Source organism: Vidua macroura, chromosome 18, assembly GCF_024509145.1.
Source record: "Vidua macroura isolate BioBank_ID:100142 chromosome 18, ASM2450914v1, whole genome shotgun sequence".
NCBI lineage: Eukaryota > Metazoa > Chordata > Aves > Passeriformes > Viduidae > Vidua > Vidua macroura.
In genome coordinates, this window is record NC_071588.1 from 10632951 (window position 1) to 10651606 (window position 18656).

General features: G+C 47.5%; 1 protein-coding gene across 2 annotated transcripts in view; it reads left to right on the forward strand.

The window, feature by feature from the left end:
* Positions 1–18656, forward strand: part of BICDL1 (BICD family like cargo adaptor 1) — a 47772-nt gene that overhangs the window by 22601 nt on the left and 6515 nt on the right. For both annotated transcript variants that reach the window (XM_053993986.1, XM_053993985.1), the window contains exons 3-8: positions 7843–7959; positions 9954–10100; positions 11041–11220; positions 11514–11732; positions 12834–12977; positions 16076–16206. In XM_053993986.1, the coding sequence (XP_053849961.1) occupies positions 7843–7959; positions 9954–10100; positions 11041–11220; positions 11514–11732; positions 12834–12977; positions 16076–16206 (938 nt within the window). The remainder of the gene's footprint in view (positions 1–7842; positions 7960–9953; positions 10101–11040; positions 11221–11513; positions 11733–12833; positions 12978–16075; positions 16207–18656) is intronic.

Sequence of the window (18656 nt, forward strand, 5' to 3'; positions counted from 1 at the left end):
ACCAGGTTAAGTGTTCATGTTTCCAGTTCAGTTATTTCCAGAGTAGTCAGGCATTTTGTATTTCATTGTCCTCTCATCTGACCCATACTTTTGGCTCACTAGAAAGTTACTGGAAGAAATATTTCTCAGTCTTTAGCTTATGTAGCAAAGACAGACTGAGCTCCTGCAAATCTGGATTAAAAACCCACATCAAAGGTAATGGCCAAAATGGTCTATCAAGATAAAATACGCCCTTTTCAGGGAAAAAACCCCCAACTTATTACTGGAAATTAAATATTAGAAATGCATTGGAAGTTATCTTAGAGACTAGATCACAGAGCTTACTGCTGCAAAACATGAACTGTCCAGCTTCCAAACTGTACCATTCCCTCTGCTAGTGCAATACAAGGCTTCAGGCACTGTGCTCTCGCACAGGCACAAGGGGAATGACAAACTTTTTAACTTGAAGGTCCCAGACCCCCTTGCAACAAAGGCCAGGCTGTGCTGCAGTGAATTCATGTGGTGGTTCCTCTCAGCTCCACCAGACTTGATTATTGCAGCCTTTCTGCTCCCACGTGCAATAGGTAACAAACACTTCACTCCAGGTGATGTGCAGCATCCCCACAGAACTAGACAAGCCTGCTGGTGTCACATGTTATTACCTTAATCCTCTCACCATCCAGGAGCCAAACAGCTACCAACAAGCCCATGTTCACTCTCTGTGCAGAGCCCCCCAACAGACACAGTGCAGCGCTGTCTCATCTCCCACACTTCTGCAAAGCAGGATTTGCACACTGAGAGCAGGAGCCACTTCGTGCACTACTTAGCATGGCGTGTCCTCCAGGCACACTTTGTCCTCTGAATTATCTCCAGTGCTAATTTATTGCAGCATTCAAAGCATCGTGCCTCCTGCAGTCCCTCCCACAGGAAGCTGGCTGACTCATTTTTCCACACACTCTATTTTCTTCTCCACAAGAGCCAAATGTTTAGGTCAAGAATAAACCACAAAAAAAAGGGAGGCTCATGTTTAAGCACCTCCTAAAACAGCCCACAGCCAGTTGTGAAGCTCTTTCATTCAAACAACAGACCTGGAAGTGTTACACGCAGGTAGAGTTACCCCCATATGGCACCCAGCTGCCCTTGCTTCTGTTCTAAACAGCAGTTCCTAATCCTGTAAATTGATTTAGCCCAAGCTAATGGTTTTTGGCCTCAATCAGACAGTTATCTGAACACTCACTAAAAGACAAGATGAAGGCCACCATTTTGCATTTGTCCCCCTAAGCTCTTTCTCAAAGCATTCAGGTTCTGATATATCACCTAACCTTACAGGAAGGGAAAAAAAGAACATTGCTAGGAAAACCCCATCTACTTTTTCACACTTTGCTTAGTGATGCAGCAAAAGTCCACCGTCTTTGTTAAAAGGACTTTTCAAGGACACCTGAAACAAACAAAAAAAAAAAAGCAGCAGTAGCTTTTCTCCATCTCTAGCCACAGTTACAGTCCTCTACTCACCAGAAATATAGGAAGCAACCAGAGTCATACAATGCAAACACTTTTCCTTCCAAAAAGAAGAAATCCAGCTTCAGCCTGAGAAGAGCCAAGGATTGTAGAGGTTTCCACCATAGAACTAATTATCTCCATTCTTAACTCCACCTCAAGAAGCAGGTGCCAGACCACCCCACCCCAAACTAAAAATCCTCAGATGCTCCCTGCTCTCTCTTCCAGCCAGCTGGGCCTCTGTCTGTCAAGTGTGAGGCCTCAGAGTTGATTGGCATTAACCCATTGCTACTCACTGCACAACTAGGGCTTGTTGAGAGGAAACACAATCTTGGGTTTTTTTATGGTTAAACTATGGTAAATAGGAGTGAGGTCAAAGGACACATTATGCATTTCCCATTTGTCCTACAGACAGGAAAGGGAACAAATCTGAAGCAAAAATTTCTCACTTTCATGCAAGCAATAGAAACTTGTATTCTTGTATTTCCAAAGCGTCAAAACTGTGGAAGTAGTGCAGAGCTTAGCATAAGCTGCCACTGCTGCTCTTTGTCTCACAGAATCCTCTCAGGATAGGTTTAATGCTGCAGCCACGAGGCTTTTCCCATCACTAATGTGTCCCCTAGCTGATGCTTATAAAAGTCATAATAGTGCCTTTCCTCCATTACTCAGTCTGCTTGCTTTGGCAGTCCTTTGGATCAAGAGCTCTGATTTCCTTTCTTCTTGACAGATTCATTTTGTGCAAAAATAACATTCTTTGTTTACTGTTTTGTCCCCCTGCCCTGTTGTCAGTGTAGGGCCCCCCCACCCAATGGAGCTGACCTGTAGCAGCCTGTTTCCTGCCAGAGGGAAAGCTCATCAGCCTTAAATCCCCCAGCCTGGGCAGCAGCAGAGTGAAGGATGAGGCGAGGAGGATTCAGCCCCACTCCCCATTTGGCTGGGATGACTTCCCAGCTCCAATGTCCTGTGCTGCACTGGGGAGAGGCAGGAAGAGGTCTTTGGAGAAGGCCTAGCCAAGTCCCCTCCTACTCCTCCTTCAACCACGAGGCTGTTTCACACACTTTTTAGCTCAGCTGCCACTGGCAGAAGGTGTTCTGTCCTTTCCTGAGTGCTTTTTTTCCAGAGGCAGTGAATGACAGGCTCAGCCCTGCCCGCAGAGGGGCTGGGGTGGAGCTCACCATGTCCACCCTGGGGCAGCCCCAGCCTCACTCCAGAGGGTCTCTCAGCCCCCCAGCAGTGCCTGGGCACCTGCAGCAAATAAATTCCGCCCCTTGTCTCAGCAAAATGCTAATTTCATAATGGGCATTAAAATATTCACTGGCTACACACCCTTCACAGCTCCACTGGTGACATCAGCCCCCAAAAAATCTCCTCACACCACAAAGGAAACGGCACCATCACAATCCCACCAGGGTGGGCAATATCCACCCTCAGTACAGTTCCATCCTCTCCCTCACCACAAAAATCCCGTTGCTAACCCAGTCCCAGGCAATGGCTGATCTGAGCTTTGCCTTTTACTTTACTGATCACTGTTTTAACTTCAAATTCCCCTAACAGTGTGTAATCTCCCTGTCTTTGTCTCAACCCATGAGCTTTTAAATCTTATTTTCTCCCCCACTGTTGAGGGGGTGGGGGGGGAGAGCAGCTGGGTGGGCATCTGGCCAGCCCACCAGGGTGCCACTGCTCTTCTCCACAGAGAATTCCACAGGGAATCCCTCTGGGCACATACATCAGCAAATACAAGCTGAAGGCCTCAAGAGGTAGTGAATGCAAGCACCTCTATTATGTAAGAACTTTCCTGGATAGGCTAATGTTTCAAATAACAATTTGAAGTTGACCTGCATTCAAAGCTTTGCTAAAAATCTCTCAAAGATTCCCAAACTGAGCAACTCCCAGGTGTGCAAAATATTGATGGTGGCTTATAGTGCCAATGTGCCAAGGGCTGGGAAACATCCATGGCATGGATCAAGTATCCCAGAAAACCAGGCTTCTTCCAGCACCAGGATGCTGGCTGCAGTGGCAAGAGAGCAATCCCAGTCCTCTGGGACTTCCCTCAGAAGCCAGATTAACAAATTTTTTATAAATTATTATTCTAAAGCAATTTATTGTTGTTGTTGTTGTTTCCTGCTCTGGTTATGTTTTAGTTGCCAAATATATTTTCCTTCCAGAGAAGAGCTGGGAATCCAGGAACCTGCAGCCAGGGGAGGCAGCAATTAGTGGTTTGAAGTGTTAATGGGACCACAGTGGGAACTGGAAGTTCCTTGAACTCAGCTATTAGCAAATTAATAAAAGGGGTAACACGCTCTCCTGAGTGTTACAAATTTAGCACTAATTAGGACTTCTCTTTCTTAGCTATTTTAGGCAAGAAAATCTTCAATATCCTTTGTTAAATCTTAATCATCTTGTTTGTAGAAGTAAATCATATGGAAACATTGGTTTCTCCACCCAGCTACAGTCTATTAAACTTTTTCCATTCTCCTTTTCTTTGTGACATGACTTATAGCTAGATATTTTCTAATCAGTTAGCTTTATTTATCAAGTCTTACCCCAGAGGAAGGTTTTCTTTGACTAAGACTAACCTACAGGCCATTAATTTGTCACAGTCCATTCCTAAGTTCTCAAAGATCCCCCCTTCACAGGAACATCAGTGGTCCAATTTATTTATATTTGGTTTATGTATTTATTGTCCATATATTCCAGATGTTAAACCTCATGGAGTTCTTGTAACTGGCAAGCATCTCTTTCTGCCAAAGAGATCTACACATGTAGATATTTGTGTATTTTAGCACTTGGGAATTAATCACGAGAGAAACTTAATCAAGTTTGCAATGATGAAAAGCCCTTAATTAGAGCAGAAGCCAAAATGTCCTCCTGCTCTTCTTGCACTGCCCAAATCTCATTGAAACCTTGCCTGAAGACCAGAAAACAAATCTCACAGTTGATTGCATATATCTAATTGTGAATTGATGTCTATGCTTTTGCAGATATGTTTCAAATCTTGCCTGGCGGCTGCGTTGGCCAATTTGCCCATACTGGGGAAATTAATTCATTTTTAACTACAGAGCAAAGCTGTGATGTTGGGCAATATATGTCTGCCTTTCTGCAAAGAATATTACTTGTCTCTAGCAAAATCAGTGCATTGATAAATGATTGACAGAACCACAAAAGATTTAGCTTTTAATGTTTAGGAAACACTGATGGAGAAGAGAAAGCCCTACAGGCTGGCTGAGGCAGAACAAACTCACTTCCATTCAGCAAAAGCCATATTGAGCATTAAAGAGGAAATGGAGATGGAAGGTTACAGCTTCACTGATGCCACTAAGTAAAAAGAGCATGTTAGAAGTAATCAGTGGTGAGCTCATGGTTTAAAACACACATATACAGGTGCACACCAACAGCAGTGCTGAGAGCTGAAGTAGGCACTGTCTGAACACCATAAAGCCTGAGAAATACTGGACACTGTCAAGGTGGCTTTCATAAATTAATGCAAGCTGATGTTAAAATCTCTGTTCTACAATCAATTAGGAAGGGTAGTTTGGCAGCAGGATTAATAACCTCTGAAACAAATGTAGCATGAAAAGGAAGATTCCATGACCAGAGCTCAGCTCAGAAGACTTTGTTTCATGTCTACAAAACTGGATGAAGACTGTTCCTGGTTAGCCTGGGGAGGGAAACACAAAATACAGACATTTCTGTTTACTTCTGCTAAACAGCTGGTCAGAGAGTATTTTCTGCACTGTGTGAGCCTAAAGCAAGTGTTATTTTTACTTTTCTCTACTGCATGAGGTAGGATGCAAGTGGTGTTCACTGAGGTGACACTGTGACATCCCATCTGTCTTTAGGGCTCTAAGTACTAACAGTAACTGAGTCCTTTTTTCCCTCCATGTGGCTTATAATTGTGGGAATAAGATGTGTGAGCCTGTGAGCTGGGCAGCACATAGATAAATTCCAGATGATGATTTAATACTGGTGAACACAAGTCTTATAGTCCTGCAAGCAGCCTGGTACTGGAGAGGACCTTTGAGGTCAATTCATTTCCCTTCTGTCACAGTCAGCCCTCTGAAAGAAGCTGCATTATAAAGTGACCCAGCTCCATTACAAAGGTTTTTTTTTTTTTTTGCCACCATTTCTACTACTGTAATGGTGCAGGAAGAGGAATCCTACAGCAGGTCCTTGGAAATGTAGAAATCTTCCTATTGCCAGCCTTAATATACTCTTATCCGGTTTATTCACATCTTTCTTTTCTGCCAAAATTGTGCTTCTGCTTAAATAGCGCTTCTCCCTTCTGTGTGCTCATCCGTGATGTATTTATAGGGAGTCCTCTCTCAGCATTCACTGCATGAGATAAAACAAGCCATCCTTTTTTTAGACTCCTTTCGTATAACAGACTTTCCACAATCTGAATCATCCTTGCAGCTCATCCCTTCACCTGCTCCTGTCTGGGCATGGGGAGCAGAGCGAGCAAGAGCAGCTATATATTCTCCTACCAGGGATTTTTACAATGCCATTAATACTGCCTTGTTTCCTTACTGCTCTGTTGTACATTTATATTCTCTGTATGTAAAATTCTTCAAGCATATAAATTATGTTACGCAGTGAACTATCAAATACTGGTGTGTCATCTCCTCTGGTGCCACTTGTGCTCCTTGGGAGTGTGGTCAGCATCTTGCAGGCAAAATCCTTCAGTGCTTTTCATCTGGTGCTTTTTCATCCTTGATAGCTCCTGCAGAGTGTTTCAGCATGAAGATGTTTCAGCAGTCATTACAAAAGCAAGTGAATCGTTCAAAAAAAGCACAATCCATCCATCTTCTTTAGTGTCACCAATTAATAGCTGCTCAGGATGCTCTGCAACCTATAGTTGCTTAAGGGAAGAAAAATAACCACCCCCTTCCTGTAGTGCTGACCTGTCATTATATTCTGTGTATCCTGCCCAAGCAAGGAAGCTTTATTAAATAAATTAGGCAATATGCAAAGGGTTCTGATATGGGGCTTTAAAGAAGAGTGAAAAAACAGTATAAAGAAGGGAACTAAAAAACAATTGGTAGACCAGATTATTTCTTTTTATTGGAACCCATTTCTCTTTTCAGAAGCCAGCAGTCAGAACCTGATTTGGTGGCCACACTTCCATCTGCTGCTGCCCCTCCAAGCAAACAGTGCTGAGGCCACCAGTTTCCTCCACTTGATGGAGCTGGAACAGCCTTTTACTTCATGCTTCTGGTTTGGAATATTTTGCTGCAGACTGTGCAAAATAAGGGACCATTTTTAAAAGGGTGCAGTGTTGCCTTTGTGGGCAGCTCAGGCTGGGTCTGTGTGCTCATTGCTCCTGTCACAAGCTGCTAGAGCAGAGTCATTGCACACTTTGGTGAAGCTCTGCCTTGGGCACTGTCAGAGCACCTGGAGAAAATCCAGACCCACATTTGCCAGACCTAAAGATGCATTCCCCAGCCCACCCACAGCTGCTGACTCCAATCCTTCCCTCCCATCTCACCTCCCTGTCTAAAGCACTGTGGCTTTTGCCACTGGACACACTCCAAGCAGGACAGCAATGCCACCTCTTGAGGGGAGTCAACTCAATCCCAGCCCATGTGGCATAGTTGGAGCTCTGTGCCTTAAGTGTAATGGAACCTGAAGGAAGCTAATTAAAAAGAAAACTGTCCATTTTGCTGTCTCTTTAGGGTTTTGTCATAAAAACCTTATGTTGTCTTATAAGCCTAACAAGTGTGTTCACATGTAAAAATCAGCCATAAAGCTGCCTGGAGAGTACTTAACATGTCTAAGCTGTCATTTGTAAGGGCTGCCTCAAGCCTGGATCCTGCAGGTAGGAGTGACCTTTCTGCTGTCCTCAAACCACCCTGCATAAGTGGAGCATCCCTGCTTCCAAATGGGAAAGAGGAACAAGCCCAGGGATCCTGCACTGACAGTCATGTGCAGGGGATGTTTCTCCATCTGGCCTTGACAGGAGCTGGGAATCAGAGGCAAAGAGTACTTGTTGTATTAAAGCAGTGCCAAAGATGTTCAGAGATTAAGAGAGTGTAAATCTAATAGGAGTGTTTCCTGGTCTTGTCCTCAACCCCAGCTAGGCTACAATTTTTAAGGCAAAGTGAATTTCCTTTAGGACACAGAAGTCATCATGTTTTTTTACAGTGGAAGAAAATTATGTGCTGTATCCCCTTGGCTGCCCCAAGGGAAAAATCAACATGGTTTAAATGGCAGCTCTCCCCAGTGTCTGTCCAGGATGAGATTTTCATTCACCCAAACTATGCAGAATTCAGAGTTTCTGCTGAAACTGGGCTTGTGCAGAAGTTGTATCTGGGCAGGAGGAGAGGGCTTTGGATCCGTGGGGTAACTCCAGCTGGTGTCTCCTTGCAGGCGTCAGAGGTGGAGCGGCAGCTCTCCCTGCAGGTCCACACCCTCCGGGAGGACTTTCGGGAGAAGAATTCCTCCAGCAGCCAACACATCGTGCGGCTGGAGAGCCTCCAGGCCGAGGTGAGTCACCTGCCTCCCTCCTGCAGAAAGCAGCCAGGGCTGTTGGAGCTTGTGTATGGACCCTCTCTGAGCTGAGCAAACACAGTCAGCTGGATGGCAGCACTGGGGCAAAGGACTCCCCCAGCAAGGATTGCTCCATGGTGTTCTGGCTGGGCTGGCTCAGGGCACATTCCAGTGCTGCCTTGGCCACAGCATTCCTGCAAAATGAATGGATAAGGATCTTCCAGGAGCCAATCCATGGCTGTGCTCCTGCAGGGCTGCTGCCCAGTACAGATTAAACTCTGGTAGGAATGGTGGGAAGGTCTGCAAGAGTTTTTTTTCCTCTGTTCCTCATGCTTGCAAAGAAAGCAGCATTCCTCTCTTGCCTCTGAGCCATGCACTTGGGAAAGCAAGGAGCCCCTGCCTGTTTTAACTGAGGTACATTTGCAGGAATGAGACAACTTCCTTCCTTTTCCCTTCCCTGACAGGGTCACTGGGGATCACATAGGCAGGAGTTAGATGGGTAGAAGATGGCCACTTCTACTACCTGACCTTTTATTTAAAGCTGTCTGGAAAAGCTTTTGCTAAAATCTCTCGATTTGTTTTCTCCTGCTCCCACCTGCTCCTTGCTGGTCCCTCGCCTTTTCTTCCCCTCCCCTTGGTGTGGAGCAGCAAGTCCTTGAAGTAAGTATGGAGGCTTGGAAAGGCTTTGTCTGCAAGTACATTGCTGTTACCAAGCATGCCTGTCACCATGCATGCCACACCTTGTCTCCTCACCTGTCTCTTGCTTTCCAAACCCTTTCCCCTTGTGCCTTTCCCATGGTCCAGGGCTCATGGCAGAGTGGTGTTTTTTATGTTGTATTGTTATTTATAGCATGTTCATTACTGGACTGCCTACCAAATATGAAATCTCTCCATTAAACCTCTTACTTTTCTTTCTCCAACCCACGCAAATCATGATGATGGTGGGCAGAGACAGAAACCATTAGTCACCTCAGAGAAGCTTTCTAATACCTCCAGTGGCCTTTACTCTGCAGAAATAGCAAGTCCACATACTTGGCTGATACTCCTTTGTGCAGCCAAATCTTTCCAGCAACCTGGAAAGCAGCAAAGGCACAAGATCCCAAAGAGGCCAAGAAAACAGCGGGAATTTGCTGAATTTGTCTATGCTTCATGAGCTGAAAGGAGGCCATAGGGAATATTTAGGGATATACTGGACTGGTGGATGGCTGGCATACCAGACCCCAGAGATCCTGTGTGTACTAATGTGGGAAAAAGCTCCTTCTTTGTTAAACAAGAAGTGACCTTGGCTAGTGCTGATTCATCCCTTGCACTGTTCCCAGCTAACTGACTCATGGAGGGTTTGTTTGGCAAACTGTCCCTCGCCTGAAATCACTGCCCTTGACAATTAAAAGAAATGAACCAATTTTAAAGGCAGACGATCACTGGGAGGCTAAAAATAAGCACGGCACAGAAAGGAGTCTTCACAAGTGAAAAGACAGAAAAATCCCTGGTGGGGACCTGATGAACCCACACCAATTAAGGACAGCAATGGGCAGTGCTGTGGCACAGCCCTGCAGGGTGCAGGATCTCACAGGCTCACCCTGGATCCTGCTGGCCACCCTGTGGACTCCAGCACCCATACAGGAGAAAATGTCACCATCAGGACCAGCCAGGAAAAGTAACCAGTTTTTCCCAGTCTTTCAAATGTTACGGTTCAAGGGGTGGGCAGGGATGTTCTTCACTTAATACCCTTGAATATTCCTGCCTGCTCCCTGACCTGCCAATGCACCCCCAGCCCCTTTGAAGCTGGCCCTGCAGCCTGGGGAAGGAGTTGTTTCCTTTCAGAGCTTTCCTAAGCTTTAAACCACACACAGAGGCAGTTTCTCTCATACAGGCACAGAACATCTGTGTACATCCTTCTGCTTTTTGCTGTTTCATTTCTCTCCTGGGAATGTGGTGTCTCTCCTCTCTGGTCCCTGCAAAATCTGACAGGGCCTCTCTTTGCCCTGCAGATCAAAATGCTGACGGACAGGAAGCGAGAGCTGGAGCATCGCCTCAGTGCCATGATGGAGGAGAACGACCTGCTCCAAGGAACCGTGGAGGAGCTGCAGGACCGAGTCCTCATCCTGGAGAGACAAAGCCATGACAAGGACCTGCAGGTGAGGAGGCAGCAGTGAGACAGGGAAGGGGTGGGGACATGCAGTAAAAGTCACGATTTGGGGTAAAATTGGCCATGAACTGGGAGACAGAACAACTGGAAGAATGAAATGGCTCACGCAAGAATGGCAGCAAGCGAGGTCCTGGGTGTTCCCATGAAGACAGGTAACAGGAACATCAACGAGGCATCTTGGCAGCAAAGAGCAGCTTAGGAGGGAGATCTGAGCAAGGAAGTGGGGCAGGGTACTGGGGAAATGAGGTAAATGCAAAAAGAATCAGAGGACTCTGGTTACAGTTCATTTTATTTAATTTTTTAAGAGTAGAATTGGCTTCAAAAGGGGCTTCTCCAGATCCTGCTGTTCCAGAGGGCAGTCACTGGTCTCTTAGATCCCAGTGCTCAGGTGGTTTCCCAAGAATCTCCATGGTGTTCACAGCCATGAATCACCAAATGTCACTCCCCAGAAAGCAAGCTTGACACCTCTGGGGCTTAGGACGAGCAACGTTTTTCTATTTCACTCCTGTGGTTTACCAAGCACTGGATCCTCAGCTCTGCAAAACAACCCTGAATATTTTTTCCTAAAAGTATTTTTTTTTTTAATGTAGATAGCACTTTCTTTTTGGATGCACTTCCTGCTGTGTTGTTTTCAGCAAATTTCTTTACCTGAGTCCCAACTTCTTCACAATGGTCTTCATTTTAGTGCTGATTAATCTGCTATTTTTATCTTTCTGGATATTCTGGATTCTAAACAGTGTCTAATGACACTTGGAGATTATTAAGCTCCAATAAACAGCAATACCAGCCAAGAGTACTTTCCTCCTGGCTGGAAACCCTGTTTTGTGCCACTCATTCCTCCCTCCCAGCTCCCTCACAAACCAAGAGATCGATCCAGTCCATATTGCCTCCCATTAATATTTTTCTGATTCCTTGATTTTCTTCCCAAGCTGCACCAAAGCCAGCTGGAGCTCCAGGAGGTGAGGCTGTCCTACCGACAGCTGCAGGGCAAGGTGGAGGAGCTCAGCGAGGAGAAAAGTCTCCAAAACCTCAACACAACCAGCACATCCCTGCTCTCTGAGATAGAGCAGAGCATGGAGGCAGAGGAGCTGGAGCAAGAACGAGAACAGGTATTTGCCCTCCAGCCACTGGGAAAGCCTGCGGGCCCCTGTGACCAGTCCCAGAGCAAAAGGGAGTTTAATGCCTTTGATCTGGATTTGGAGCTGAGCCAAAGGCCAGAAAATTGGGGTTGGGGTCTGGCATCAACACTTTTTTGACCATATGAAAGTAAACCTCTGCATCCATTTCCAAATCAGCACGGCAAATATTTGTGAGGGCTGGCAATCACGCGCTTCACTTGGCCATGGAAGGAGGATCTCCATGGCCCTGCCAGCCCAGGCTAATGGCAGGCTCTCTGTTCCAGCTGAGGCTGCAGCTCTGGGAGGCGTACTGCCAAGTGCGGTACCTCTGCTCCCACCTGCGGGGCAACGACAGCGCCGACTCGGCCGTGTCCACTGACTCCTCCATGGACGAGTCCTCAGAAACCTCTTCAGCCAAAGACGTGCCAGCCGGGAGCCTGCGCGCAGCTCTCAGCGAGCTCAAGAGACTGATCCAGAATGTGCTGGACGGGGCAGACTCCACGGTAAGTTGGTGGCACAGGGAGGCCTTGCCTTGTGCACGTCCCCTGGCCCAGAGCTTGCTGCAGCTGCTGCTGGATCCTGAAGGCCCCGGTCTCCCAGAAAACCTCTTCCCTGAGATGGGAAGTCACAGAGCATAGCCCACTCTTTGTGTCTCAAGTGGTCAGCCAAGAGCCAAGCACGTGGGGTTTCAGCCTGAAATGCTCAGACCACCTAAAGTTTCAAGCTTACACAGCTGTCATTGGCCTGGGAGTCGTTCTGGAAAACTAATAAAAGTAGGCTTACTTGGAGATTTTCAGTAAGTTAGAGTTTCAACGTGGAAATATTGCAGAATTGCCTTACACATCACGGTTCAGTTATTTCCCTTGGGATTTTCCTAACCTTGCTTTATTAGCAATGGTATCACATCTTAACCCCTGTGTCGGGAGGTTCTGTCCCTGTGAATTGTCATTGGTAGAAATGTCTTAGCAGGAGCTGCCAAACTCAGATCCGTGGCAGGTTAAGGGTTTTTCCATGGCAGGTTAAGGTGATGTCTGTAGGATGTGGTCCCCAGGCTGCTGGGCAGAGGGGGTGGCATGGAGGGACCACTCAGCATCCACAGAAGTGCAGAATGACAACAAAACACCTCACTTTGTGTTGTGGCTCAAATCAGGCCTGGTCCCATTCCCTACAAGCTGGCTGCATTGCCATTAGGGCTTACTTGGGGTGCTGTGGGGAGGAAAACAGTGCAGCCCCTGCAGGGGGCTGTGGGGGAGTACTCACCCTCCTCATTTAAGTACCCATAGGCTGAGTATAGAGATGAAGTTGCATTTGTTGAAAAAATTCAGAGAGTCGTGGAAAAGGTCCACAAACAGAGACTGTAGCCACATGGGCTACCAAATGGGCAGTAGGTCTCTGTAAATTTGCTTTATGTCAAGCTCTGCATGCTCATGTGTGGAAGCACTGCCCTTGGTTGTGGAGGTATGTGGAAACAAAAAACTCTACCAAAGTCACGCTCACGTTTTCTTCTTCCTTGTTTAGCGCCCTCATCCCAAACTGGTACCAAATTAATACAATTGCCTTTTTTTAAGTGAAATCTGAGCAAGAGATTTCTCTCCCGCTCTCAGAGCTCTCGGCGAAGCGACGACGACACCTTAGAGGAGCAGATCAGGAGAACAAGTGAGGATTCGCGAGCCCTGAGGGAGTTAATGGAGGGAGAACGGGGGAAACTGAGGCAGAGTTTGGAGGAGCTGCAGCGACTGCACAGCCAGGTTAGCAACTCCAACACTTCACATGTGGTCTTGTAACAGCAGTGTTCATCCTCCAAGACATGCCTTCCATCAAAGAGACCAACATGATAAATAACCCAGGAGGAATTAGGCCAAAATGGTTGGATGAGAGAGATTTGTTAAACCAAATGCAGAGGATTTAAGCATTTAGGATGAAAATTTCTGACCAATTGTCTGGGGCCCATCTGAGGCATCATCTTAAGCAGCCAGACTTCCTATAGGCCTTTCTCCCAGTCCGCTTTTTAGCCAGTCTCTGTTACTTAAATTCTTCTCAGCAGAAGTACGAGGCTTCTTAATATGAGGTACTGGAAACCCAAAGGTACCCAGGCTGACCTGAATTGCTGCACTGAGCCCTTGGGAGGGGTATGTGCACCATTCCATGGATATAAAGGTGCTGCTCTGCTGTGCATGGAGCGGGGCTTGATCTCTTCCACAGCAGCATCACAAAACCCTCAGAAAAGCACTCCCAGAGAATCCTAATTGTGGCCAGGCTGGCACCTGGCAGCACCCCAGGGACCAGCTGAGGCAACCTCAACAGCGAGGAATGGTCCATCCCAACACCAACTCCACACCCAGAGCACAGAATCCCATTGCACCCCCACCCAGCATCATCTGTGTCTGAGGCCCTATGCCAAGAGCAGGAAATGGACACAGCATCCAAAGAGGTGCTTGGCAGTCCTTGTCTCTGTGGGACAAGACTCCAGATGCTGGAGGGTATCTGGAGGCTGCAGCAGAAGCAGCAGCAGTGGCACTGGAGCAGGGAATGGGATTAATGTCCTTGGCTGCTATTCCCAGCAGTGCTGTATCACCCTTTGGAGAATAAATAGGAAAACACACCCCTGTTCAGAAAGTCAGCACAACCTGGGGTCTGACAGCCTCGTGTAGGGCTGTGGGAGCTCCCACCATGGGACTAAAGGGAAAAGAGAGCATCATTAAATACCCTGGCAGTGGTGGCTGGAAATGTCCTGCTTCCACAGCAGCTGATCAGGGCTGGGGAGGGGAGGGGAGCAGCTCTGGAGCCCATCCTTCCCCTAGGACTGCTCCTCTCAGCAGTGTGGCCACCACAAGAGACACTTTCGAAGGTCCAGTGAGACATAAGCCCAGGCTGTGCTGCTGCAGTCCTGTGCACCACACACAAGCTTCCCTGGCCCTTAAACACACCTGAGATGGAGGAGACAAGGGCTTGACCTCTGCAACTTGGCAGTGCTGACAGAGACCTTTAGAGCCTTATTCACATATTTTAGGCTTGTCTGATCTCCCCAAACTCTCTGTCCAGGAGGAAGCAGAAGACCAGCTCTGGATTGCAAGTCTGGAACCCTGGGTCTGCTTTTAGGGGTCCCCAGCTACCAAAGCTCTGAATATTTAGTAAGCAGAGGGAGGACTGCAGTTCTGATTTCTTCTCACACCTCTGTGTGATGTGGAGAAAGATGGGGCATAGCTACAAATGCAACAGCCATTACTCTCAGAGAGGAACTCCAGCCTCCCACAGCAAGTACATGTCTCCCACAGCTTTTGCCTGTTATCCAGCCTCACACTTGCTGCAGGTTAATAATTACTCTCACCACCTGTTTAAGAGGCAACATCGTCTTCTGTTCAGTGCTACGGAAAATTGATGCATGTGGAAATCTGGTCCACCCAGGGGAAGCAGTGCTCTGCTGCCTCCTCATCCCTCTGTTCTGGCACTGGTATTGATACAATCAAAGGGAGCTGCTCCTAAATGGCTTTTAGGATCTTGTGGCATCACACACATTCATTGCTCCTGTTCAAGAGCACGGTGAGCAGGTGGAGACAGGAGCCATCCCCTTCTCTGTCTATACTGAGAAGTTATTTCACACCTTCTGCATGTTTGTTTCCTCCCGTTCTTACCTGAAGCACAGACACAACCTATTAAAATCCCAAACCTATCCCCAAACACCATGCTTTGGGCCTCTGGATCCTCTGTCCCCTGGGATTTCTGTAGAAGTGCTCAGCACCTTTTACATCACCCCATCACTACTGCACTCTGTCACATCATTGCTCTGAGGTGCTCCCCATGTAGGGCTGAGGGAGGTAAAATGGGGCAGTTCCTTGGCAGCCCCAGTTCCCTGGCAGCCCCAGCACAGCTCCCTGGTTCCCTGGCAGCCCCAGCACAGCCCCCCAGTCCCGTGGGGAGTCTCTGCACGGAGAGGGTGCATTCACACCCTCCTCCCCCTGGCCCAGCCGTGCCTCACTATCGGCAGATCCTCCCACGCCCTGGATGTGATGAGCCCTTTTTGACTGTCTGCCCTCTATTTAAAGATTTCTTTGAAGATTCAAGCACTACTGAGCTGCATTTAGAGGCAGGAGGTGGGTCAAACACTGGAAGGGTTTCCAGGTGGTGGAGTAGCGTAACAGAGCATGTGTGTGCCCTAGACAAAGAAATTAAATGTGTACGAAGAATTATGAATCTCTGCTAATGCAATCCTTGCATGATTTCACACCCTATTAACTCACTCTGCACAGGACCAAAACGATAGATCATTTCTCAGACTATTAAAGACTCCAGACATATTTTAAAGTCTAATTAAAATTGTAAGATGTGCCAGAAACACCTTCCATGGCATGAAAGAGAATTTTCACATCCTTTGTCTACAGCTTCATATTACTTCAAAAGACATAATGGTCCCTTCAAAAAATATTACTTGCTGGTAAATTATGTTAGCAATAATTTAACCTTGGAAAGATCAGAATTACAACAGGCAGACTCAGAGGATGTGTGCAAACTGCAAGACAAACTGCTTGGAGAGGGACAACATTTTAGCACTGATGCCATAGTGTCAGCAAAGTCACATGTGGGTCCTGCCCTGCACAGCTTTCAGTGCTGTTTCTGCATGTTGCTGAAGCCATCCTGGTGACACATCTTGCCCAGGTCAGCATCCCAGGGAAACTCAGCACATTTCATGGAGGGTGGCACCAGCACTAACAGCCCCACTCAGCGGACACAGCTTTTTCTACGACCAGGGCATCTCTCAACCTGCGGCTTGGCCCATGTGGCTTTCCCCACGCACACTTGTGCATTTTCCTGAGCAGCCCCGGGTTTCACAGCCTCCCTCTGCCCACAGGTGACGCTGCTGAGTGTGGAGATGACGACGCTGAAGGAGGAGCGGGACCGGCTGCGCGGCGCTGCCGAGGACAAGGAGGCGAGCGAACGGCTCCTGCAGGCCATCAGGGACCGCGACGAGGCCATCGCCAAGTGAGTGGCACCAGCAGCCAGAGCCAGGCGGGGGCGGCACCTGTGCAGTGCCAGGGCAGGAGATGCCTCTGCAGTGGCTTTCTCCTACTCTCCACAGCAGCTGTGACAAAGTGATGGCTTGGCTTTGCTGGCCTTGGGAAATGCTGCCAGGAGCTTGGGAGCAGGGCAGGAGATACTAAAGGCAGAGCTGCCCCACGGCTGGACTGGGGGCGTTTAGGAGCATTCTGTGAACCACGTTTGTGCCATCCCTAGTGCTGGTGTGAGTCACAGCAGGGAGGAGAGGACTTCAGGGAGCCAAATGGAAACACTAGGTCTGCCCTATGTGTTCTTCCTTTGCTATTCCAGACACACAGCCCTGCTTTCCTGACCATTCCCATTACAGCCTGCCTAGGCTTCTTCCCTAAGCCATTCCTCTGGTCACTCCCTCTCCTTTCCTGTTCCAAGGTCTTTTTTGCCTCTCCAGCCCTGTAATTCTCTGGTTCTCCTTTTGGGATTCTCCCACTGGTTTGGCTCTTTGTTTTGCCCATCCTCCTGTCAGATCTGTGCAGTTCTGCTCCCCCATACCCCAAATCTCCCTTCCCCAGCTCTGTCCTTGGGCTTGCCAAAATGCGCTGAGGAGAGGGATAGACACCTTTACCGCTCTGTGCTCTGCTAGAAAGGATTCATCTGATAATCCCTTCAACAAGCAGGTAGGCCAGGACACACCAATCCAGCTTCTTAGGGGAAAAGCCCTGGACAAGAGGAGGAGCAGGAGAGGGTTGCAGCTCTGAGGGTGCAGGAGCTAAATCAGCCGGCACCATCCCTTTTTATAAGTGGCTCGATCGCCCGTGCTGTCCCTGCTGGGCTAGCTGGCTACCAAATTGCCATTGCTGTCCCTGCTGGGCTAGCTGACTACCAAATTGCCATTGCTGTCCTCTGTAACACCTCCATCTGTTGGCAAGGAGCAGGAGCATCCCAGCTGTGGTTCTGCCGTTCCGTGGGTTGCTGGCTCTGCCGTGGCTATGGCAACACTGCCGCTGCCATCAACGCTGGAAGCATCCAACCAGCAGCGGGGAAGCGCCGCAGCAAAAGGCTGCTTCAGGTGCTCAAACCACAGCCCAGAGTGGAAGGGCACAGCTTCTCCAGTTCGCTGTGACCCTGCTGGACAAAGCACCAATATTTGGGGCTGGCTGTCCTGCACTGCAGGAGCTGCGGGAATGGGGCACGGGCGAGGGGGATGAAGGAGCAGAGAGTGGCCAACAAGTGAGAGCATCCTGTCACTGAAGTGAAAACATCCCTCCCAGACTGAGTGGGCTGGTTGCTGCCTGGGGAGGCTCGTGATTTTCTTCCCACCTCACACCCCAAGGGTTAAGTTGCTTTTGTTCAACCCATCCCCCCACAAAAATCCCTAACTCAGAACAGAAATAAAATCGCTGCCCGAGGCAGACATCTGGTGTGGAAAATTTTTGCTTGAAGCTGAAGTTTGGCAACATGGGAAGCAATAGGAAAATAGGATCCTTTCACTAGGAAGTGTTAAGCAACCAGTACCTGGAATATTTGTGTTTATGTTCTAGTACCTGGAATATAAACACAAATTCCCAAATTGCTCTTCTGCAGGGGAGCACAAGGGAGCTATTACAAGACAAGGAATGAGCTACATTTAATAAGAGGCAATTATTTATCTCAAAAATGTTTGCAAGGAAAGATGGTTCCCAGGAAGTCATGTTACATTTTCCTATCACACAGCAGTTAATTGAAAACTTAAGCTTTGTGCTCACCTGTGTGCTCCCAGCATGGTGAGCAGCATTTCCCAGCTTGAGCAGCTTAGGAAATTGCTCCATCCTAAGAGACAATTCCTTTCCATGATCAAAGAGCAGCTGGAACACCTCAGCCACTGAGCATTTGGGGCTCTTTGGGTAACCTTGTCCATGGCATGACACGCTCAATGGCCACCAAATGTCTGGGAAGAAATGCAGCAGAGGTGTTCCCAAGGGCTTGGACAACTCCACTGAAATTTGGAGCTTTCCTTAAAGCCTAACTTTTAATTCAAACAATTTTGACAGTTTGTCATTCTTAAAAAGTATATGCTGTGATAAGCTTTCTTCTTTCATTTCTTTCTTCAATTCTTCCTTCAATCAAGTCCCAATTGAAAGCAGAATTGTACTCTTTAAGAGGTGTCTTTATGTTTGTTTTATATTGCAATTTATTGATCAAGCAATCAGATACAAGTAATTTGATTTTTAGCATGTATCGTTTGTTTTCTATGCATGTAAACAGAAGAAAAAGAGAAAATATTTGAATATAGATTCTATCTTGTTCTAGATCTCCATATTATTGGTAGATCTTGCACATTATCCAGGCACACTATTATCTTACACAGCAGTGTATCTGATTTTCTTTCAGTGTTCTTCATAGTGTGCATATCAGAAATCTGCTGCTTTTCAGGTAAAGATGTCAAAACTCCTGTCCCA